This window comes from Notothenia coriiceps, unplaced genomic scaffold (assembly GCF_000735185.1).
Source record: "Notothenia coriiceps isolate Sejong01 unplaced genomic scaffold, NC01 NC01_scaffold00014293, whole genome shotgun sequence".
Taxonomy (NCBI): domain Eukaryota; kingdom Metazoa; phylum Chordata; class Actinopteri; order Perciformes; family Nototheniidae; genus Notothenia; species Notothenia coriiceps.
In genome coordinates, this window is record NW_011346994.1 from 94,923 (window position 1) to 118,517 (window position 23,595).

At 38.0% G+C, this 23,595-nt stretch overlaps 2 protein-coding genes across 3 annotated transcripts in view; both read left to right on the plus strand.

Moving 5' to 3' along the window:
- The window catches only part of gclc (glutamate-cysteine ligase, catalytic subunit), a 9,631-nt gene extending 1,036 nt beyond the window's left edge, over positions 1-8,595 (plus strand). Inside the window, exons 2-16 of the mRNA XM_010774621.1 lie at positions 584-696; positions 2,848-3,030; positions 3,447-3,560; positions 5,250-5,308; positions 5,445-5,581; positions 5,714-5,788; positions 5,946-6,062; positions 6,268-6,406; positions 6,504-6,616; positions 6,704-6,796; positions 6,919-7,023; positions 7,119-7,200; positions 7,422-7,531; positions 7,668-7,788; positions 7,896-8,595. Of these exons, the coding sequence (XP_010772923.1) occupies positions 584-696; positions 2,848-3,030; positions 3,447-3,560; positions 5,250-5,308; positions 5,445-5,581; positions 5,714-5,788; positions 5,946-6,062; positions 6,268-6,406; positions 6,504-6,616; positions 6,704-6,796; positions 6,919-7,023; positions 7,119-7,200; positions 7,422-7,531; positions 7,668-7,788; positions 7,896-8,077 (1,743 nt within the window). The 3' untranslated portion in view covers positions 8,078-8,595. The remainder of the gene's footprint in view (positions 1-583; positions 697-2,847; positions 3,031-3,446; positions 3,561-5,249; positions 5,309-5,444; positions 5,582-5,713; positions 5,789-5,945; positions 6,063-6,267; positions 6,407-6,503; positions 6,617-6,703; positions 6,797-6,918; positions 7,024-7,118; positions 7,201-7,421; positions 7,532-7,667; positions 7,789-7,895) is intronic.
- A 2,948-nt stretch (positions 8,596-11,543) lies between these two features.
- elovl5 (ELOVL fatty acid elongase 5) lies at positions 11,544-23,433 on the plus strand. 2 transcript variants are annotated; one of them, XR_798684.1, is made up of 9 exons: positions 11,544-11,572; positions 14,986-15,050; positions 15,364-15,551; positions 18,306-18,383; positions 19,218-19,389; positions 19,953-20,077; positions 20,751-20,885; positions 21,182-22,908; positions 22,943-23,433. XR_798684.1 is itself a non-coding variant. In XM_010774622.1 (8 exons), exons 2-8 carry the CDS (start codon positions 14,993-14,995, stop codon positions 21,308-21,310), a joined length of 885 nt encoding a protein of 294 aa, XP_010772924.1. In that variant the 5' UTR covers positions 11,544-11,572; positions 14,986-14,992; the 3' UTR covers positions 21,311-23,433. The 2 variants fall into 2 exon arrangements, 1 of the variants encoding a protein (XP_010772924.1); XM_010774622.1 differs by having other exon boundaries at positions 21,182-23,433.
- The last annotated feature ends 162 nt before the right edge of the window (positions 23,434-23,595 follow it).

Sequence of the window (23,595 nt, forward strand, 5' to 3'; positions counted from 1 at the left end):
CCCTCCCTATTTTCTATTTTTCTTTTTCTTTTTTCTTTTTTGTTGTTTTTTATTCTCTGTCAAAGTGTCTTTGAGTGTCTAGAAAAGTGCTATACAAGTATCATGTAGTATTATTATTATTACAATCATGCCGTTTCCTAGTGACTGTATAATGAATAAAACACCCCGGGCAGTACTACTTGTAATACCTGAAGACTCCCCATGTTGAGTAAACTTTAACCTAAATCCTGCTTCATTATCCTTTGTTAACAAACAGTTAGGAACACATTAGTTTTTGCCCGCCACCCAGTCCAAAAAAGTTCAGAGTGCTCCAGCTTTGAACAAAGTGTTTTGATTTTGAACATTGTGGAATGCTGTTTTTATAGATTAATCCCTCTTTCAGACAGGGGATTAGAGGGTAGCAGAGTCAGAGTCAAGGAAACATAACTGATGAATTGGAGTTGATGTGCTGCCGTCTGATCTTGAACATGGCTGCTTTGTGCCTTAGTTTAGCGATGATTGAAAACCGTCAAAGAAATTTAAAAGAGTGCTTAACAAGAATGTATTTCATGGATCCTGCTTATGTTTGATGATTTGCTTTTAGGTTGAGTACATGTTGGTTGAATTGGACGACAAAGATGAGAAGGTTCGACTCGTACTGACTGGCGGAGATCATTTGGAAACCCTCCAAGAACAAGGCGAAAATATAAACCCCAAGTAAGTAAGCTCGCCACAGAATAAACGCAGCTGAATGTAATAGATAAGATCCTTCCTTCTTGATACTGTGTCGTTTTAAACAAGAACCTTTTTCTCTTTAACTTTGTGTCCTTCCTCCCCCAATATGCACCTGTTGCTCAAGTCAAAGTTATCTGTCTCGCATTCAGAAATGGCAACGCTTAAATTCATTCATCTGAATGAATGCACGTCATATGCCAAGAGTGCTGTTGTCAGTTTGTGGTTTTGTTCTGGATTACTGAGAGCTAACAACTGGCTGTTTTCGGGTTTTATAAGTATTGTGCTTAAATGAAAAAGTACATGCTGTATAGAAGTCAAATTGTCATGCATCACGTGCACACATTCCCAGGTATTGTCTTGTTATCTCTAAAGCTGCTACACACCCACATATTTATCGTGGCAGATTAGATCCCGTCAACGGAGTCTGTTGAACCCATTGAACGAGAATGTAAACATGAAGAGTGAGACAGCTCTATAGAGAAAAATGTGAATTTGAGATGAACTACAAACATGATTCACCTGCTGCAAAATAACTTTTAGGTATTTTTCTGCATTTCTCTTGTTTGTTGTGGAGCACGCCACTCGGGCTACATTCAGTTTCTAAACTTTATTTGTGTGGCTATTTCAAACTGCTTCATCCTCATAAAGACAAATGAGAGAGGCGGGCAATATCTCCCTGCAGTCCCACCGGGTTTCACTCACCCTGAGTTTGCCTGCATGCCTATAGGCTATATTAGAGAATTTGACTTTCAAAGTCATTGTTCATTCATCACCCGTATGACATGTGATGTTTACAAACAAGTCTAATCCCTTTTACAATGCAGAAGAGTTTGTCCTCTAGCTGTGCACACCCTGATCTTTACCACAAACACTTTCAGGATTCAAAGTCTTTCAAACGACTATGCGTGCATTAACCGCTCCGTCCTGTTCTCTGTCCTGTTCCCATTCATGACTCCGACACATAGCTATTGACCTCACTGTAGGGATTATATCACCAGTGAGCCATTTTCCTCTCTCTCCCTGTCAATCATTAAGTGCTGTTTTACTCTTTATGGGGCTTTTAGTTCTCTTTCTCAAAGTTCTTCAAAATAAGAGACTTGTTGCTTCCAATTAGAAGTGTCGGATATAGGGATAACCGTATATTTAGAAATTATAATAATGACAATAACACACGCATTATTATCGTTTAAATAATACAGTGTGTCTGTAACATTTATCATTACCATACATAACATAATATCATTTCCATTTCTTTAAATCATGTTTTTGTTTCTTCCCACAACGCCCCAAAGAAAAATTTGTCTAAAAGATTTGTTTCAAATATTTTTATCATGTTTTTGCCACATTGACCATGAAGTGAAAATCGGATATATCGGCAACGCTAGTTATATACCAAAACTTTTATTTTTTTTATTTCTCAGTGTTGGTGCACCCAGTCTCGGTGTTTTATCACTCCCTTCGATTTATACCCCAACATAGTTACTCGCAGAAAAACATTAAAAAAAAATTAAACGTCTTCATCCAAATGTACTTAAACGCGCTGTGAACAGAGAACTTTTATTAGCTGGTGTAAGCATATTGAAATCCTATCTGAACAAGAGGCAGTTTTTTTTTGGCAAAACTGTTAATATGGTAAAGAAAAAATCGGATAAACTCTCAAACATTTAGAGATGATTTCTCTTGAGGTCACCCGTCCATGAGATAGCAATAATTTCTTCTCTTAGGAGCGCTGTTTGCGTTTCCTATCTGTAGTGACATTGCTTTAATAAGAGGCATTGTGGGTACCGCTGTAAACGTGTTGGTACAAGCTTCTGAGTGTTATGTTTGCGCGCTGCCCATGACGTCGGTCAGAATCTGTGGAGCCAACTTCACCCAGGGGAAATACCAGGGGCAGTGGGAATAGTGGAGCCGATGCATTCCTCATTACTGCCCCTCTGTCGCACACACCACCGAGCACGCTCCGGAGCACAAATACGTTGCATTTGTTTGCCGTGCCAAGATTACGGAGGACATACGAGCGGTCGGTTCATTCAATCAGAAAGGTCCTCGCGATAACTTTTTTCCTCCATGGCTTCTTTCCTCTCTGACTTATAAAGGGAGACTGTTTTCACAACACTTTTCCTATTTGTACAGCCACCCCACTCTTTGGAGACCGGAGTATGGCAGCTACATGATCGAAGGAACTCCAGGGCAGCCGTACGGAGGGACCATGTCGGAGTTCAACACCGTGGAGGGCAACATGGGGAAGAGGCGACGAGAGGCCTCTTCTGTGCTCAACCAGAACGAAACGCTCTGCACCATCACCTCATTCCCAAGGTGATTAGTTTTTACAAGAGCAGGTGGTCCAACAGCCTACACTATTCATCATTAGACAGCAAGCCATGTGCAACAAATAGTTGTTTTCATGCTATTTATAGAACTGCAATCATAAATGGGTCAATCTACAGAAAGGAAATAACAGAAAAATAAATGTGATCATAAATGAATAATTTTGGCTTTCAAGCTAAACGCTGATCTTATCTTGTCCAATGTGAGCATTTCATGATCTTCCCTTCTCAAAGGAAGATATTGGACATAATAAATATCTGGTTAGATTTTAGAAATTTATTGTTTTGACATTTTCACACAAAGATAATTATTACATGGGGAAATGATTGGCTGAATAATTGATGACAGCTCTAATGGTAAGGTGCAGCCCTGTAACGTTTGTTTGTGTTTGATCCTTTGTTCAGGTTAGGTTGCCCAGGTTTCACTAAGCCAGAGTACCAGCCGACCCCCGTGGAGAAGGGCGTGTCCAAGTCCCTATTTTTCCCAGACGAGGCCATCAACAGACACCCGAGATTCAGGTAGGCTTCATAACTAAAGTCTTTGTTTTCCTCACTGATATGTTCTTAAACACATTCGTTTACTATAAAGCAGGATCATGTTTTCCTTTTGGTCATGATAAGCAACAACTTTGACTAAATACACATATCATCATTTAAGAGGCTGTAAGTTAATATGAATTATCTTGTGATAAATCAGTCAATATTCATAGTTGATATATCGGCATTGCTGTATGTGTTTCTGAGAAATGACAGACTCTTGTGTTTCTTTAAACGCGTTTGAACGCAACAAGCAATTATTTAGCCTATACCAGGGGTCTGCAACCATTTTGACCAAAAGAGCCATTTTGCTGCTTTTTCCAAAACATTTTTTTGTCTGGAGCCGCAAAACATATTTCATAGCTTGATAGCTAATAAAGTTGTATTTATTGTTATATCAGACAAAAACTACAGTTTTTTTGCATTTATTAGGCTATTTATTACATTATATAAAACTGTTAACCTCTAATAAGAAACAAAGAACTCCTATAAGTAGAATTACAAATAATACACAGGCCTACTTTAAAATAAATTAAACACAGCACTTGGGGAGTCTCTGAACGTTCGAAGGAAAAATCAAAATATTATTAAATGGGCCCACTTTGAAATAAATAAAACATATAGCTGCACCCTAAAAATAGTTAAAGGTAGGGTAGGTAAGAATGGAGAAACCAGCTCGAGTGCGCTAGAATTTGAAAATACACAAATGGAAAAAATATGCCTCTTCCTTCAGACTTCCTCACAGAGCCCCTCCTCCAACACACACTAACGCACACATGACCAATGAGCGCACGAGATAAATTTGTGCACAGATGGAAGGCTGACAGGCTGACAGGCAGTTAGGCCATCCAGTTATTTTAGCCGGGTCGGCTCAGATGATTGGTCTTGCTTTTTACAGCGCTACGGCTTCCAAAGATTAATTTTTGTATGTATTTATTGTCAAAGCATTTAATATATTCATTGCTATCGGGACGTTAAGAGCATTCCATGGAATATAACAAAAAGTGTTTTCTGAAATAAATTACATACCCCATTGAATTATGACTGAAGATCGTCAGCTGTCTTCCTCTCCGTGTTGTCCCGTTGTTCCTCGATACGTAAAGGCTGCAGTGCAGCACCTTTGACAACTTCTCTCTACATATCAAACATACCGGTAAACCAGCATCGTTTACTGTGAAAGCATATAACTCTGTCCACACAGAATTAAATCCTGTGTTCCTCCGGTACTGTTCTTTGATTTATCCATAGTTCGCTCATCGAGCCGGGGGTCAGGTTATTCACCCGCAGGAAAAGGCGCTCGCGCGGGACCGTAGCAGGATGTGACGCATATTTTAGTTGACCTAATTAAAACCGTTTTGTTTTTTATTTATGTGTCACAGTATCACCTCAAAATACAAGATACCAAACATTTTCAACCATGCAACAAAATATAAATAGTCCTACAAATACTTTTATTTTATTTCCTTCTTATTTTTGTCTAAGCTCAAGGGAGCCAGAGCAGAGGGCTTAAAGGGCCGCATGCGGCCCGTGGGCCGCGGGTTGCCGACCCCTGGCCTATACTGTCCTCCAATTTACTTTAAAACTGCTCAATATAGGGTAACTGCCTCAAAACTCCAGCATGCATCTGGACAATACCATACTTATTACCTATAATTGTATTTGCTTTTTCAGCGCTCTTACCAGAAACATACGTCACAGAAGGGGAGAGAAAGTTGCAATCAATGTGCCAAGTAAGTTTAAATCAAATGTATCGATATTATGAGTTACTGTATTCTACTTGGTCGTTCCTATAAATGTTTTCTGTCAACCAATCAATCTTTTCCTAAACATTTGAGAAACAAAACAATATTATTCCTTCTGTTTCAGTCTTCAAAGACAAGTGCACTCCATCTCCATTCGTGGAGGAGTTCCCTGAGGACGATGGCGAGGCAGCGCGGTCGGCTCTGCCTGACCATATATACATGGACGCCATGGGCTTCGGCATGGGCAACTGCTGCCTGCAGGTACTGACCAACAGCCTTGTACATAAGATGCTGTAGCCTGGATTGTTATGATTTTTGCACAATCGCAGCTTCCCAATCCCAATGAGTGATTTATAAATGTACTTCACTCTCTCTTTTACGATGCTTTTGCAGGTGACATTCCAAGCTTGTAGCATTGATGAGGCGAGATACCTTTATGACCAACTAGCAACGTTCTGCCCCATAGTGGTGAGTGGATAGATCCTCTTCAGCTGGACTGATACATAACTAACGATCTTAATCCCAATGTTTTTCTGTAATATGAGTAAATAAGCGGTACAACATTGTGTTGCTTAGTTTCTTGTTTACATAATTGCTATTACTGACAACCGTTTTCTCTCTACAGATGGCGTTGAGTGCGGCTTCGCCCTTCTACCGGGGTTTTGTGTCGGATAACGATTGTCGCTGGGGAGTTATTTCTGCCTCGGTGGACGACAGGACACGGGAGGAGCGCGGACTCGTGGTGAGCAGACAGGCTCTTTGCAAAGAAAGACACGCTTTGGTGAAAAGTATTTAATTGTGAATAGGCTTTGTGAAGTCTTACCTCTTATTATTCGTGTAAATAATCATAGACAACATACACCAAAATAATTTGACAGTAGAGCTGTTTATGCTTTTGTCTTGTATTTTGAGTGTAATGTATAAAATGTCCTTTTTTCCCTTTGCAGCCTTTGAAAAACAACAAATACAGGATCTTCAAGTCGAGATACGATTCAATAGACAGCTACCTGTCCAGCTGCGGTGAGAAGTACAATGACATCGATCTGACAATAGATGAGGAGATCCAGAAGCAGCTGCTGGACGCAGGTACAGGAGAGGAAGTGATAGAAATATGTCAAAACATGAAGATTTCTAATAAATGCTTATGCAGTTTAGAAGTTAACAGTTGGATTCCTGTGTGTAGGAATCGACAAACTGCTAGCCCAACACATAGCACACCTCTTCATCCGAGATCCAATCTACGTCCTGCAGGAGAAAATCCACCTAGATGACGAAAACGAATCTGATCACTTTGAGGTGAGCGTTTCTGTATTCTGTATTATTAGGGGAAATATCAAACCCTGTGTTTAAAAGTAGTATAACTTCTATTTTGTCTTCCTGCAGAGCCTGCAGTCGACTAACTGGCAGACGATGAGGTTCAAACCTCCACCTCCCAACTCCGACATTGGCTGGAGAGTCGAGTTTCGTCCCATGGAGGTAAAAAAAAAACGCACTGTTACTTAACTTAGACTTTATATTGTAATCTTTGCTTTTATTTGGTAACATGGCTTTGCAAATACAAAAACAGAAATGATACTAAGTTGCGTTTGACTTTTCAGGTGCAGCTCACTGACTTTGAAAACGCTGCATATGTGGTCTTCGTCGTCCTGCTCACCAGAGTGATCTTGTCCTATAAACTTGACTTTCTGATCCCTCTGTCAAAGGTAAGAAACAGCCGCACTGCCTAGTTCTTCGTAAAAGTGTGTGTGTATATATACTTTGCACAGGGTGCTCTGATACATCAACTGTCTTCCATCAGGTCGATGAAAACATGAAGGTAGCACAGAAGAGAAACTCAGTCCATGAGGGCATGTTCTATTTCCGAAAGGACATCTTCAAAGGTGGGTAAAAAAAAAAAAGTGTAACTTTATGTTGATTCTTGAAGGGAATGATATTATACAAAATCACCATTTGTATATCACCTTGTGTAACCTTGGAAGTTGTGTTCATACATTTAAGGTAACATGGAGAGTAATTGATTTAAGAATGGTCTTTTTGGGGGTGAAGTATTTCTTTAAGGTGAGTAAGCAGTGGTTGATCCATTCTGATTGTCCATCAATAGGCTGCAACCCGGGCCTTGATGGCGCTGCCACGGCTGAGAATGGCCTGGACTCTGATTGTGAGAACGAGGAGTACACACTGATGAGCATCGACACCATCATCAACGGAAAGGTGATTATTTCTCCTTAATATATCTCAACAACTATTGGATGCATTCATTTCTTTTAAGACATTCATGGTCTCCAGAGGATGAATCCTACTGACTGTGGTATATAAATCTAACAATTACTGCTGTTTTTATCACTAGGAGGGAGTATTTCAAGGGCTTATCCCCATCCTTAACTGCTACCTGGAAAACATGGAAGTGGATGTGGACACCAGGTGCACCATATTAAACTATCTGAAGCTCATCAAGAAGCGTGCCTCAGGTAATCTTGGATTAAAAAAAACAGAATGTTCTTATTATCCAGAAGCAGATTTTCTGTTCCTATAGCTTCAACTCGTGTGTAACTCTTACTTTTCTGATCTGAAACAGGCGAGCTGATGACCATGGCCAAGTGGATGAGGGAATTTGTTGCCAAGCATCCACAGTATAAGCAGGACAGCGTCCTCACTGACAAGATTAACTACGACCTGTTCAAGAAGTGTGACAAGATAGCAAAAGGGGAGGAGCAGTGCCCGGAGCTCATTGGAAACCCAGTGAACAGGTTCAAATGAGAGGCTGCAGAAATTCACCGTCAATATTCAAATTTGCATGTAAAGGAAGACCAAATGTGTGGCTCATGACAGCGGTCCAATTTTAACAGAATGCAAAACTGCATGTGTGTGTTGTGAAAAAACACCTGCATCAAATGTTTGTATATACTGTATCAGATTGTTATGATTACAGAATTATTTTAATAGGGTTAAGACATGCTTACGGTTGTGTAATAGAAATCAGATGTGTATTTATTTTTCTCTGGAAATTAAGTCTATCTGTGTGTGAGAATGTAAATGTAGCTAAGAGTTTTAACCTTGAGTTCTATAAATACTGTATTTCCTCTCTTTAAAAAATCAACATCATGGGCCTTTTTTAAAATTCTAGATTGGAGCTTTCTTTGCATTTGGTAGAGGTTTTTTTTCATTCTCAGAGAAATGTTTGCTTTGCTCTGCTGACGTTGTAATGGGACCTTGAAAGAAGTGAAGCATTGTTTGAAATGTGATGCTGCTTTAAAATAAATCTGCACAAGATTGAAGATATAGTATTAAATGTGTTTTTTCTTCAAAATGAGCCGTAGGAATGACGATTAACAGGTCCTAAAAGCAATCCAACTAGCCGCATGACACTCCTACAAGAATGCCGGTCGTCAGAATATTTTCATTTTTAAATATTGGTTAGCAGCCAGGACCTGACACGATGTTTGCCTCAACATGTTCATTGTGAGAATCTGCTTCCATTCTATTATAAAAACTTTAAAATTGTATATGCAGATGGTGCAAGAGCCTTCGGGTGACTTTACCTTGCCTCCCCTCCCCTGAAGAGGTCAAAGGTCAGGGTGAGATCATGAGTCCTGAAGCAGTTGGAACTGCACCTCTTCACATTCTTACCACTAAAATAACTTTATATTATCTAGTAAAGGAAAATAATGCAGCCCTTGTTAAAGCTACTTCAGCATGTTACCATAATCTTACTGAGATTTCATGCTAATCTAATGTTCAATGTCATTTAAGCGTGTGAGCATTACAAAATTGCCTGGGCGAGCCAAATCGGCACTAAAAAACCTTGCTAACAAAATATGGTGCCCATCTCAGTCACTGAGATATTTCAGCCTGTATCATATAGACAAACTGTACGTTGCTATCCCCTAAAAAAAATAGCAGATAAACTTCCAGGTCATCTTGGAGGTTAAAATTGTTTATTTAAAAAAGAAAAAACTATGAATTCATCAATCTGACGAAAATCCAGGCCCTTTCGTAGACCATTTAGAATGAAGAGCCTCTTTTGGAAAAAAAATGTAAATACTACATAAGTATAACAGTGCATTTCATTTTTGTTGTTACGCTTCATATCTAACAGCCAATACCTGAACACTATTATCCACAAGGTGGTGCTAAAGAATCACAGCTTTACATAATACTGAGCTGCAGGGGGAAATGAGAGCATCAGTTTGACCTTGTGGACCAGATAATGATTATGGATAGTACATTCTGCCGAGAGACAAGAAACAGACAAGTTAAAGCACACGCAAAATGAAGGCATATTAGAAGAATATAGTGACTAGAGAACAGCCATGTTGTAAAGCTCACAAATGCAAAGACATTTTTTTACAGAGAATCGATACGTGAGGTTTAATGTGATTTGTTTTTAATATGCAGCAGGTCAGTGAATGTTAGAACAGCCACCTGTCCCCACTAATCCTGAGGGAGAAACAGGCCGTTTTTCCCAGCAATATTTTGACCTGTAATAGAAAGCACAGGTGTTACTAATAACAATAATGGCTCTGTTCTATTTGACTGTGTAAGCTATAGTGACAGTGAGACAGCATGCATAATACAAGGACTCTAAAACTGAAGCATTTGAATGATAAAACATTTCATTATTTACACCTGTGCCTTTTCCAGGACAGTTCATAATGTCAATGTACTGATGCTGTATGTACACTGAATGTTTTACTATTTTTTAAACAAAGAAAGTCAGCCATGGTAGACCATTAGAAACATATGCCTTCAGAGTAACACAAAGTCTGCAACATAACTTTGAGTGAAATGTTGTTATCCAAACACATCTCTGAGTTAATCATCAGGGTCTTGTAACCATAACCAAGCCCTCTTTCAACAAGATTAATCAAACTGAGGTTGCTCTACTTGTCAATGTTATCATACAAATCATATCCATGATGTAAAACTATCTAGTCGAACCCATAGAGAAGTATCCTTTTATAATTTATTGTCTTACAGCTTACTCTTTTTATTTTCCGGCTCAAACTTTTAGTGTTTAATTCAAAGGGCAATTCCATGCAATCAATATTCTGTAATAATTCTGGGTTGAATCCATTGATGAAGTTTATGAGTGGGAAAGTGGTATCAGGTGTCCCATAACTGCCTCAATAAAGGAAGAAGAGGACAATAACTTTAGTGAAATGTTCTACTTTAAATACATATTTTAGTTATTTTTCTTGGCCCTGGGTTGTCTACATGCCTGGAGAAGGGGGAGGTGGAGAGTGGATGTTCAGTTGGTTGCAATCTGCAACTACACTCTTAGATGCAGTGTTGGAAGGAGTACTCAGATCCTTTACTCACGTAAAAGTATAAATACTATGGTCTTAAAATACTCCATTACAAGTAAAAGTCGTGATTTCAAAATGTGAAAGAATGTGTAGAAATGTCAACAACAAAAAAAAAGTCAAAATGTGTAAAAGTACAAAAGTATTATTATCAAAATATACTTAATGTACAAAAAGTAAAAACTACTTATGCAGAATGGATCTTTTCACGTGATTTTTATTTATCCTGCTTTTATATATAAGAGCATTTTAGTAGTTTATCAATGTGGACCAAATTCAGTTACAATTGTAAACTTAAATACTGTGTAGATTAGTAGTACAGTAGGCTACTGCATTATACCAGATTACCATATCTTTTTTTGAATATATACAAAGTAACTTTGAGTGTTAAAATAAATGTAGTAAAAAAAGTAAAAAGTACAATGGGTGCAGAGTACGAGTATAAATTAGCATTAAATGAAAAATACTCAGGTAAATACAAATGTGTCATGTGTAGGCTATTAAAAAGAAATGTTACAAGTGACCCTTTGCAGCAGCCCTTTTACAGTACTCACATCCCTCGTTAATAATTGACCAGAAGCCTATTACTATTTACTTAAACAGCTTTAATGTCATTCTATCTGGCTCGGTGTGGCTGTAGCACACCGGGTCGCCTCCTGTCTGTGGCTCCGGGCTGTGACTCCCGGCTGTGGCTCCTGCACGCACCGGGCCAGGCTGCTCGGTCCTCCCCTGATTTTCCGCTGCCTGAGCGACAGGCGGCTCATTGTGCTCAGCCGGCCAGCCAAGGTTACCGCCTCTCACTCTCTCTCTCTCTCTCTCTCTCTGAGACTCGCCAAGGCACACGCTCTCTCTCTCTCTCTCTCTCTCTGAAGGTAGGCTGTCCGCGGCACACAGCTGCCTCACCACATCCACACTCTACATTTCGCAGCGACCGGGTGGTGACTTTATGGTGAGGCTTTCTAAAATAATATTATTATTTTTTTATAGGAAAATAATTATGTTGCTGTTCAAGCGATGAGTTTGAGTGATTCTGAAGCGGTGACCTCTATCCAGGATGCGAGTGTTTATTTAATTGATTCCTCTGTGGAAGTTATCAAATTAGAGCATGATGTAATGAGATAACTGCGGTCATGCATTTGCTAAACTGCATCATATTGCCAAAATACTACACTAAGACTCAAGCAGCCGAATGCTGCAGCATAATATATTGTTACATTATTATACTTTATGTATACTTTTTAGTAGTCAACTTCTTGGTGAAATCTTTTTAATGTTGCTTTTTTTTAGCTGTCTTAGGGCTGGCTTGCAATTTTGTTTCAGGAAACTTCTAGAGAGCCATTCAAATACATGCTATACTACAGTATAGGCTACACTCAGGCAATGTTATTATATGTATTTAGAGTTTGATTATGGTCCTGTTGTTTTTCTATCTATCTATCTATCTATCTACATATCTATATATCTATCTGTCTGTCTATCTATCTATCTATCTATCTATCTATCTATCTATCTATCTATCTATCTATCTATCTATCTATCTATCTATCTATATATCTATGTATCTATCTATCTGTCTATCTATATTCAGGACTCAGGACATTATTACCATATATCTACTGTTTATTTTATATCAGGATATCAATTAATCTCAATAGAGTCAAATGTATTTAGAAATAAATTGTGAAACACACACAAACAGGTAAATCATCACCTGATGATGAATGTTAGAGTCCCGCTAATTGATTTGCTGACTTTTACATTGACTGTTGGATTAAATCATTATGAGCTGCAGTGATGAAACAATTTGTTTTGACCAAAGTCCAGATGATGCATTAGTGTTTCTCTGATTGTTCAGACGTATTTTACATAGCTCCAGCATGTAGCTTGCACAGCCTGCTAACATGCTCCCTGTTGTGGATCAGCACGCTCTGATTAAGGCCTGGCAGATTATCATGTTTTGGTGCAGCCTAATGCATCTCTTATAATCAGAGCACGGATATTACTGTTCTGATTCTGACCAGACTTTGACCGTTTTTCGTATGCGATTTGTTGACTGGGCAGCAGTGCATTACATGGTTAAACTCTATATCTGGACATACAATTCTAATTTTAATTGGGACATATATTCCACAATGATTACAAGTCATTTGTTTCAGAAAATACCATGTAAAAGTATTGTTAATTTTGAGCTATTGTGCAATTCAGATGATTAAAATATACAGCAAACAATTATTCTTCGGATGGGTTGAAGTAAATGTATTAAATGCATGTAAACAAAGTCACTGCTGTGCCCATTCAGTTATGTTAGTCATATTATAATATCATATTACTTTATGTAAAAGCCACAGATTGAATTGAGATGCTTAAGCAACATTTGATAGATGGACTCGCATTTCTGTCTGAAGTAGAAGGGCAGAAATTCTGTTATTATGTTTTTTATCTTCCCCTCATACAATCTGACTGAAGTCAAATGATTGTACCCAACTGTATTCAAAATCAGATTTGTTGATTTTAGATTTTGTTCAAGAGATACTGGAGGAACATACCAATGCAGAATTGCATATGGCCCTCGGTCACATAAGAGTCAATATATCTCATAACTACAGAATGTAGTCCATGTTTTCAAGCAGCAGACGCAGGTGTAGAAACTCTCCGGTGGTGCAGCAGACTGAGATGTTACTACTAAATTAAATGTGTAACTCGGAAAGAAGAATTTCTGTGGTTGTAAGGAGGCAACTGTGCAATGCCTGAAGTGAAAATGAAATGAAGTGTAAATACTTCTGGGATGATAATGAATTGCCTGATGGTTACAGGTTTACAGCGAGAAAATCAGCAGCAGGGATTGGTCCTGTCTTTGCTTGGCAGTGTAAATGATCCTTTCATAACTTTACATGAGATCTCTCTGTAGAGGTTGTTGTGTCAGTGTTGTAAGACTTTGTGTTTGTAATTTACAACACTGGTTTTACAATATTTTCAAGTAGGGATGCAGGATATACATTTTTCAAGAGTCAGAAAGGCTATGATTTATTGAGCAAAGATGGATGAATTAATATGTAATCGCTTTGTCCTTTCCAAATCTAACTGACATCACTGTTGGTTTCAAATAACAGTTCTGGCTTTTGAATTGTTAAAAAGTGTTCTAGTAATGTCCATCAAAAAACATTAATCTTGCAATGTTTTCTTCTTCGCAAATGTTAAGGAAAATGTCCACTCCCTAATTTAAAGGAAGTGAGTTTCCTCTATTGTTTAAATATGAATCTTGAGAATCTTGAATCTTCTAACTCAGATCCTGCAGTTTAAAAAACACATTTGAACAGTTGACGAACAAATAATAACTTAAAACTTCTTTGAGTGAGAAAAATTATCCAGCGGTGAACATCCAGCAGACATTCATACAGTCGGGTGAAGGGCTTATGCTTAATATCACAGGGGTCACCTGACTGTGACCTGCATGGTGGTGGAATCCGATACTACATTGTATATTACATATACTGATTATGGAAAAAGTACTCTTACAGAAAATACTATACCTTTTCTAAAACTGCACTAAGATTTAGACACGTTTTCTCAAATATAGTAACACTGCCTGGGCTGAACGACATTGTGTGATTAATACACGGAAAACATTTCATTACCTTCAACAACTCGAAGAATCACTGTACAACATCCCTAAGTGTACATAGATGATGTAATTATCCCCACCTGGCTGCTGGCTTCTTGTTTTACAGAAGTGGCCTCCTTGTTCCGTTATTTGAAACCACAAGATGTGAAGAATTAGTTTTTGGGATATGGGACGTTGTAGAGAGCGTGAGGCGGACAGACTGGTGCACAAACATTCATTTAACTGTCGCTCCTTTCAGGCTAAAAAATGCACTGGGGATTCACATTTGTTTCAGATTATGAGACAAAAGAAACATCTAGCAACCTATAACTTCAACTAGATTCCAAACCCATTGGTGGTATTCGATGCATCATCGCGAAAAATCTGACGGTTTTTGTGGTATTAATAATCATAAATGAGAAAGAAAACACATTTATGTTAAACAACATTAGAATGGACATAACTCAAACTTTATATGCAGTGATATGTCAGAAAGCCTCATGGAATTGATACATGTTCAATTGTTAAAGCAAATAATTAGACATTTTCAAAGTCATTCTATAAAGCTGAAAAGGATTCCATATTCTGTTTATTTCCATTCATCGCTTGGATAATAAAAAGACTCCAAATAAATACTCGCGTTGGACTGTATGCGTAAATAGGCTAGTGTTTGTTAACACATCGCAATATCAATTTGAAATGATATCATACCATATTCATGCTGCTTTAAATCATTATTTTGCTTTTCATTTTGTTTTTAGGTGACGAATGGAGACCTTTAATCATAAACTGAACACTTACTTAGAGTCATGGATGGGTCCCAGAGGTAAGTCCTCTTTTGCCTTAATTTGACTTATTTTGCTGTTGTCTTGAATGTGTTGTCCACCAACATGTTGCATACGATATGTTTATCGCAAAATCTCAGCAAAGTTATACAGTTGAATGAAAAAAAAACTCTTGATCCCAGGCGTTCATTACATGCTGTTCAACTCTTTACCTTCTGGCTGGTAACCCTTCTAGGTTTTGAGCAAACATTCCACAGTGCACTGCTGCTGCTTTTCTTATTTGAACTTCATCTGCTGTTGCCAATGAGGAACTTATCAAGGGTGAAAACTTGCCTCTCAATCTTCATATTTCAGATCAGCGGGTGCAAGGATGGCTGCTGCTCGACAACTACCCACCAACCTTTGCCCTCACAGTCATGTACCTCCTGATCGTGTGGATGGGGCCCAAGTACATGAAGCACAGGCAGCCGTACTCCAGCAGAGGCCTCCTGGTGCTCTACAATCTGGGCCTCACACTCTTGTCCTTCTACATGTTCTACGAGGTAAACATAGAGAGCGGCATAGAGAGATGTGCTGAAGTAGGCCGAAGCAATCACTGCAGTGTCACACTAGGGACATATTACGAAAACAAAGTGACCTAGATCTGAGCCTCACTCAAATTGTAGTGTGTGAATATTATCAGAAATATATGAATGTTTAATTAAATAAATACTTTGCTTCTTAGACAGAATTAAGACTAATAGGCTACCACTGAAATATGAAACAACAGCCATGAGCTGGTTAGCTAAGCTTAGCATTAACTCTAGAGGTAGAGGAAATGTTACTAGCTTTAATTGTATTTAGTTCAAAAACAGTAAAAATAACTAGATCCGTTTGATGTGCCTTTAATTCTTTGCTAGACCGTTTTATCAAGAGTGACATTAAATTAGACCATTACCAATCTCTGCTTTCTGGTAATGTTGAAGCTACCTTAGCTTACCTTAGCTTACCTTAGCGTAAACAATCAAAATAAACCCACAATTTGCTACTTTTACACTTTGATGTTTTCATTGCTTCTTTGTGTTAAGCTTAACCGCTTCTGGCTACAGCTTGATGTGTAACGTACAGACATGCAAGTGGTATCGCTTCTTGTAAAGACAGTAGGCCAACATAGTTTTTCCAAAACTGTTCCTTTAAACATTAAGCTAAAGTCATGACACAGAAAAGAAAACTGCTAGCCTGGCTCTGTCCAAAGATAACAAAGTATTTATTCCAACACCTCTAAAGCGTTATAATATATCTTGCATACTCATGCTACCAAACAGTTGTTGTTCTTGCTCATGTAACTCTCAGCAAGAAACACGCATTCTCCCCTAAAATCTATGTCTATTTCTTTAACACTTGACTCTTCTTAGAATCAGGCCTGCTTCTCCTGGCGTCTCTCACTGAAAGCTACCATTAGAGACGATTCTTTCAGGGAGTGAGAGCGTCACAGCTGGATGCTGACAGGCTCATTGTTTCAAACATCAAATCCGTCATATGCCATCGCAGACAACAGCACAGCCCTATTTTGTTTCCTGAAAAACTGCTTTTGCTAAACAGCTGATTAAATAACTGAAACTGATCCATGCACTGATGTAAACAAACATTGTTTATTTGGCAAGGTGGCAGAGTCTGGGCTGAATTTGCTGAATGAGTTTGAGCAATAGGCCAAACTTTACTTAACATAGTGATCATATCCTTCATGGTGTGTATCCATTAACAGCAGTAAGTCCGAACCAAAATAAGCCATTTGTTGACGTGTAAGTCTAAAGTATCTGTACTCTCCTCCACATCGTGCAGGCAGAACAAGCTTCTTGTCTTTCTGTCTGCATTACGTAAGGCCCCAGTGGACTTTTGGCTTTGTGATTCATTAAACCCTGTACTCTGCACAATGCCCCGGCCATGGGGCGAACTTTTGGCAGTCCAAAATCAATGCCACCTGATGTGAATCAAAGTACAGGGTCAAGTTTCCAGGGCACAGGGCTCTGCCACATAACGACTGAGATTAATTTTGTTTATTCAAAGGCTGACTCTTGCAACCGTAGGATTGTAGAAACAATGAAGGAGGTATGTCAACCAAGAGGGTGGCAAATGTCTGTGCACACATGATAAAATAAATCCCCCACCCATTATTTAGCTGGTTCTTAACTGGTGGCAGTTTCTTGGCTCTGAAGTTAGTTAGAGAAGCATTTTACGGCAGCAGACAAATACAGTGAATCCATTATTGATCCGGTGAATCAGCATTAAGCATGGCATCTACTTGCATTTGTAATGTTTTTATTTAAAGGTCCCCTGTCATGCTTTTCCGGTTATTACCCGTCCCCTTGTGTGTTATGTAGCTTTTTATGCATGTAAACGGTCTGCAAAGTCACAAACCCTCAAAGTACACCCTGTAGCGAGTAAAACTCTAACACAGAAAAGACCTGCAGCCCCAGAACGCCTCGTTGGAGATTTATCTTTTTCCATTGTTTTCTTCCCGGGTACAGTGACGTGCCCATACCCAACAAGCCGTTTAGGAGTGAATGCACATGCTATACAGAGATGCTGTATGACACACCTATGTGAGTTTGGAAAATTGCAAAATATAAATCTATTCTAGTAGCCTATACCTCAACAATGGAATTATGATCAGTAGAAATGACCATGACATGGGACCTTTAAAGGGGCATCACACAGATTTTACAAATGCACAATAGTTTACTTTTCACAGCAAGTGCTACTCTATTAACGTATAAATGTATTTGGTGGCTTTTGTCAGGTCTGGATAAAAAACCCTAGAAAATGTGTGTTTGAAACACAGGTGTAAAGCAGGTACAGGCAAACATTGTAGGTCACTGCACATGTATGCAACATTAGATTGTTATGAATTCATATTTCAAATATAAATTCATGTATCTGCACTTCATCTAGTCTCTCTACCTGTGTGAAAAATGCTTTTGATCAATAAATGATTAACGAATCAAATGCTTTGTGATAACATCATGTTGTAAATTGACCAGAGAACCAATCAACATCGTAAAATACTTATAAGTAGCAGGGTGATCTAATGGTGTTTTTTCTTTTAATCTAATGTGATTGCGTCACCACAACCTGACACCAACAGATGTGGGACTAAATTATGTTATCACACCTTCTATCTGTTTATGCGTGTATTAGTTTAAGGGAAGGGAAAGACACTTATTAAACATTTTTTCACTTATATATTGCATTGCAGTGCTGTATGTGCTCAGGGATTTGGTAAAATATCTATTTTTCATAATGGCTTTTTTCTCCAGCTTGTTACGGCCGTTTGGCATGGGGGCTACAACTTCTACTGCCAGGACACTCACAGTGCACAGGAAGTGGATAATAAGGTGAGTCCGATTAACACTGTCAAACATTTTTGATGTTTATTGCTACAGGTACGGTATGACACTTGTGCTTTTAAATTTGGGTTTTTATCTTACTAGTGTTTTGTATTGCTTTTACGTCATGTAGGAGAGTTTTTCAGTCGGTGGTTTCATTGTCTCGTGTTTTACATTTGTTTCATGTCTGTTTTTATGTATTTATGCTATGTTTTGATACAGTTGTTGATGTACAGCACTTTGTTCAACTCTGTTGTTTTTAAATGTGCTATAGAAATAAAATGGATTGGATTGGATTGCTGCTAATTTCAATTGTTATCAGATCACATGCTTGACCTCATCTTTAAAACAAAGTCATTTATTTCCCGTTCTGTTTCTTGATATTATAAACAAAGCAGTACATGTATAAATAGCAGTTTTTCTAGGACAGCTGAAATATATTTAATATTAAGCACAATGTGTTTATTTTCTTAGCTATGATTTCTCTGGGCGAGTACCTGTAAATCCCAGTGGATAAGCCGCAGAAACAGGGAGTCGATTTAATCCGACTCATGTCACCATGATGACTCTCTGCAGAGCTCTGAAGGTGAAAACAAGGTTCCAAGTGAAAAGTGCACGGCTTTGCAGTTCTGCTGTGATTGAAAAAAACGTGTTATGACTCTGTTACGGCCTCAGATAGTTTAATTACTTGATGATTCTACCTGACCTTTCAGGACCTTGGGGACAGGCGTCTGCTTATCACCTTGCATGGAACTTTTGAAGAACTTCTGCTTGTATTGTTTTCTTCAGGAATAATAAAGGATTTTCTAACCATTTCTTTGTTTTCACTGCGTCTTTTTTCAGATCATCAAGGTCCTGTGGTGGTACTACTTCTCCAAGCTCATCGAGTTCATGGACACCTTTTTCTTTATTCTACGGAAGAATAACCACCAGATCACGTTCCTTCACATCTACCACCATGCTAGCATGCTGAATATCTGGTGGTTCGTAATGAACTGGGTACCCTGCGGCCATTGTGAGTGTTTTAACACAACTTTGCCCTCCAGTGACTCAAATCACTCTATAGTAACCACATGTACTGTTTGGACCCCAGGCAATCTAAATAATTCAAGTACTCCGATGTTAAACCCATTTGCCTTGAATACAGCCTGTTTTATCCACACAGCCTTAAAGTGAGACTTATTGACCTGAATGCTGCTGCTCTCTGCAACACACACATATTTGTAATGCTTCTCTATTAGATCTGTGTGTTAAACAGCAGTCTGCAAGGAGTTCTGGATCGTCCACTGAAAACCTCCTTATCAATGAGCCTTTTACTATTGATTTTAATTTAAAAAACAGTTCAGATCTAACATGTTTCATTATTCATCAGACACTCACTGTATTATTTCTGTATTACTTTACTTTTAATGGCTTCTATTGATTTGACATGAACTTTGTAGTAATGGTTCCAAACAAAGCGACCTAATGAAAAGTAAGTTGTTTCCCATATGATCATTGCACTCCTGAATAGTAACTGACACTTATTGCCTGCAGTAGATGAATGACGTCCTGTGTCTCTCCTCTGTGTCTCCGCAGCATACTTTGGTGCCTCCCTAAACAGCTTTGTCCACGTTGTGATGTATTCTTATTACGGTCTGTCAGCCATACCAGCCATGCGGCCGTACCTTTGGTGGAAGAAGTACATCACAAAGTTACAGCTGGTAGGTCCTCCTGTTGTTTCTTCAGCGAAATAACTTTGACTTGTTCACTTGAATTATCTTTTTTAAGTAAACAATACACATAAGGAAAGCTCAATTGCTTATGATGTAGTTACACATGAATAAACTCTTTATTATAGACTTATTATTACTGATGCATTAATGTGTATGTAGCCTTTTACTATTGTAGATGGTCGAGTTTAAACAAGTTTTTATTATTTTATATATATTGTTGGACAGTTTAATATGCAAAACATTTAAACAAGTCAGACATTGCAGAAGAATGCTACAGTACATTTAACATTTTAATGAATTTGTTTAAATGTTAACCCAGCATAGAAAATAACAGGTGACTAGAACTGCCATATAAATGTGTTGGACTACAAAACAATATTTGACTTTGAAATGTAGTGAATTTAAGTTTATTTCCTTATTTTACATTTCAAAAATCATAAATGTAAAAACATGTGATAGTTGATTGATTCACTTTACAACATGGAGCTGATGTTTCTCGTTGGATGTCAAAAGTGTCCATGGACTATTTTCTGCCGCACCCTCTCTCACTGTCCATTAAAATATATTTTAGGCTCCGGGTCAATATGTTTCTATAGGCTCTCTGTGTGTCACCTTGTCCTTTAATATGTGACGGCCTGTGTGTGTTGCGTTTCCTCCACAGATCCAGTTCTTTTTAACCATGTCCCAGACGATGTGTGCGGTCATATGGCCATGTGGCTTCCCCAAGGGATGGCTGTACTTCCAAATAAGTTACATGGTTGTGCTCATTGTCCTTTTCTCAAACTTCTACATACAGGTTGGTTTTCTGTTTTGAACCGATTATTAATGAGTTATATTTTCTTCTGAATAATAAACTATTGCAATGTTGGTTTATAAGCTTTTTCAGTTCTGTTGCTGATAGGAGGTTCTTTGGGTTTATTAACAAAGAGAACTATAATGGAACGTTTAATTTAAAACACACAAACTTACCATATAAACAATAATAGTATTTGTGTTCCTGTATACATTTTTTAGTGTGAGTAAACTGTTAACCTTATTACATTTTTAAGATCTTTGTGTGTAACAACATGTTACCTCTGCCTCTCTTTCAAGACGTACAAGAAGCACAGTGGTTCTCTAAAGAAGGAGCATCAGAACGGCTCTCTTCTATCGACCAATGGACATGTAAATGGCACGCCATCTACGAAGAGCACTGAACACAACAAACTGAGGGTGGATTGACATTTGAGAAGCCGCCACCTAATTATCACTTTAGCGTGTTAGCTTATGCTGCTAGGAGGTATTTTCTTATCTAGAATAGTTTAGCACTCAGTCGAGATGAAATACGCCATAGCCATATATAGCCACCGACTTTCCACTTGTTTGCACATGTTCCTACTCATGTTATTGAATTATTAAATGTATACAGAAGAGTATTGTAGTATGGTTGCACAATATTGCCTCCCCTACCCTAGAGGATATGTTCACTTGAAAGCAAAAAAAATCCCTTTCTTGCTACCAGCATTCAAACACACATTCATTTGCACACAAGAGGTCCAAAGATGAAGGCTGGAGAGAGTCTGTTGGTAGCTAAAGGTTTCATCACACTTGATGACGTCTCTGTTTCAGCAACCCTTAATGTGTAACTACAGTATTGTGTGTCTGCTTTATCTCACTATCTGTACTGTTGCATAATCCTAAATGATTCCCATTGTAACACCTAAATGCATTTTGATTGACTGGTTGTAACGGCATACTTTCCCTTGTATATGTGCAGAGCAGGTTCTCGAATTCCGAATATTTAGCCATTTAACTAAAGCATATCCAAAGCATAGTGTACATAGTGTATTTGCTAAAGTTTGTATTTAAACTAGTTCAACACACAATGAGGACAGTTGTTGGGCTAAATGAGCACAATAACACTATATTTTCCTTATCTTTCCCTATGTTATAAAATGATAACACTGGGCTCTAAAATCTACTGTAGCTTTATCCCGTAAATTCAATTAGAACATTTATTACATTTAATTGAATAAAGCAATGCCCATTAGGTCTACGGTGCAGCTATTCATTGGTAACTATTTAGAATAATTGTTTCGTTGTATAATGTATTGTTTTGAGTCTTTACATAAATAGGGTGCCTTCTGGACCAGTCGATTTGGTTTCCAATGTGATATTTTTCATCTTTTTAAAATGCTATTACCAGATTCATGTTGGTCCATTTCAGACTTCCAGTTCAAATCCTGTGCCTGACTATTTATGTCTCGTTTTGAAAATATCATTGCTATTCCTATAGCAATTGACACATACGTAATGCAACACTGATGTTTATCCTATGTTAAAGGAAAGGGAGAGGTACTTTTTCTTATGATTTCTTTCTGAGAGTTAGATGAGATCAATATTCCCACTGTATAAGTTAAACTGCAACTGATAACCTTAGCCTAAAATAAAGACTGGAAACAGGGGATACAGCGGTAACAAAAGAGCCAGGTACGCTGTTTTCACGTTTTCCAATCTTTATGCTAAGCTAGCCTGCTGTATGTAGCCTTGTACAGTATTTAGAGTAGGCCTACAGATGAAAGAATGGTATCAATCTTTCCATCTAGCCGTTGGCAAGAAAGTAAAACAAAATGTAAAATTATTTCTTAAACAAATTCCAAAAACTGTTCCTCATCTTACAATTTTAACATGTTTTTAAAAAATGCAAAGAAAAAGTAATTACATGAGAATTATTTGTTTAGTTTTTTGAGTGGATAAAGAGGGTTGTAATGATTTAACTATGATTTCCTATGTGTTCCTTTTGTTTATGTTATTTTATCTTCACCCAAACTATTGCCAGGGTAAACAAAGTAAATGCTGGTATTGAAAACAAAGGAACAATGTGCGCATTATAAACTGTGTAAATCTAAAGCCCTCGCTGTGGAGCACTACTGCGGTGCTCTACCATGCTGAATCAATTTAATGAGTTTCTGTATGGCCTTAACCACTGAATGTGCATCACATGATGCTCAAATGTATAGGTGACCTAGATTCAGGTCTACTGCATCAGTAATTATTGTTAAATTCTGAATTAATGGCCACATTGTATCTGCTTCAGGAATTTGGTCAGGAAGATCTGGTTATAACAGACAACCTGTTTGTCATACATTAGCAATATCTAGATAATGTGGATACCTGGATAAGCATCAAATTACACCGTAGTTAATTAAGGCCAAAGAAGCATACACATATGTATGTAATGACATAAAACATACATTTTATAGACTGTTAAAATAGATATATATATATTTTCTGAAATCGATGGGGTAAATGTTGGTTCACATGTTGTGACTCATGCTTTACTCAATGTAAAACATTAAAAACAAACTGAGATTGTAAACTCGTTTTCCTTTCTTTGAAGTGATGTAAATATTATATGAAGACGAACAATATTTTCAGAGTTTAGAGTTTACTGAGCCTTATTACCTATTTAATGTTGGTTTTAAAAAATGTAGTAAAGAGGATGAATGGTAATGTTAGTTTGTTGG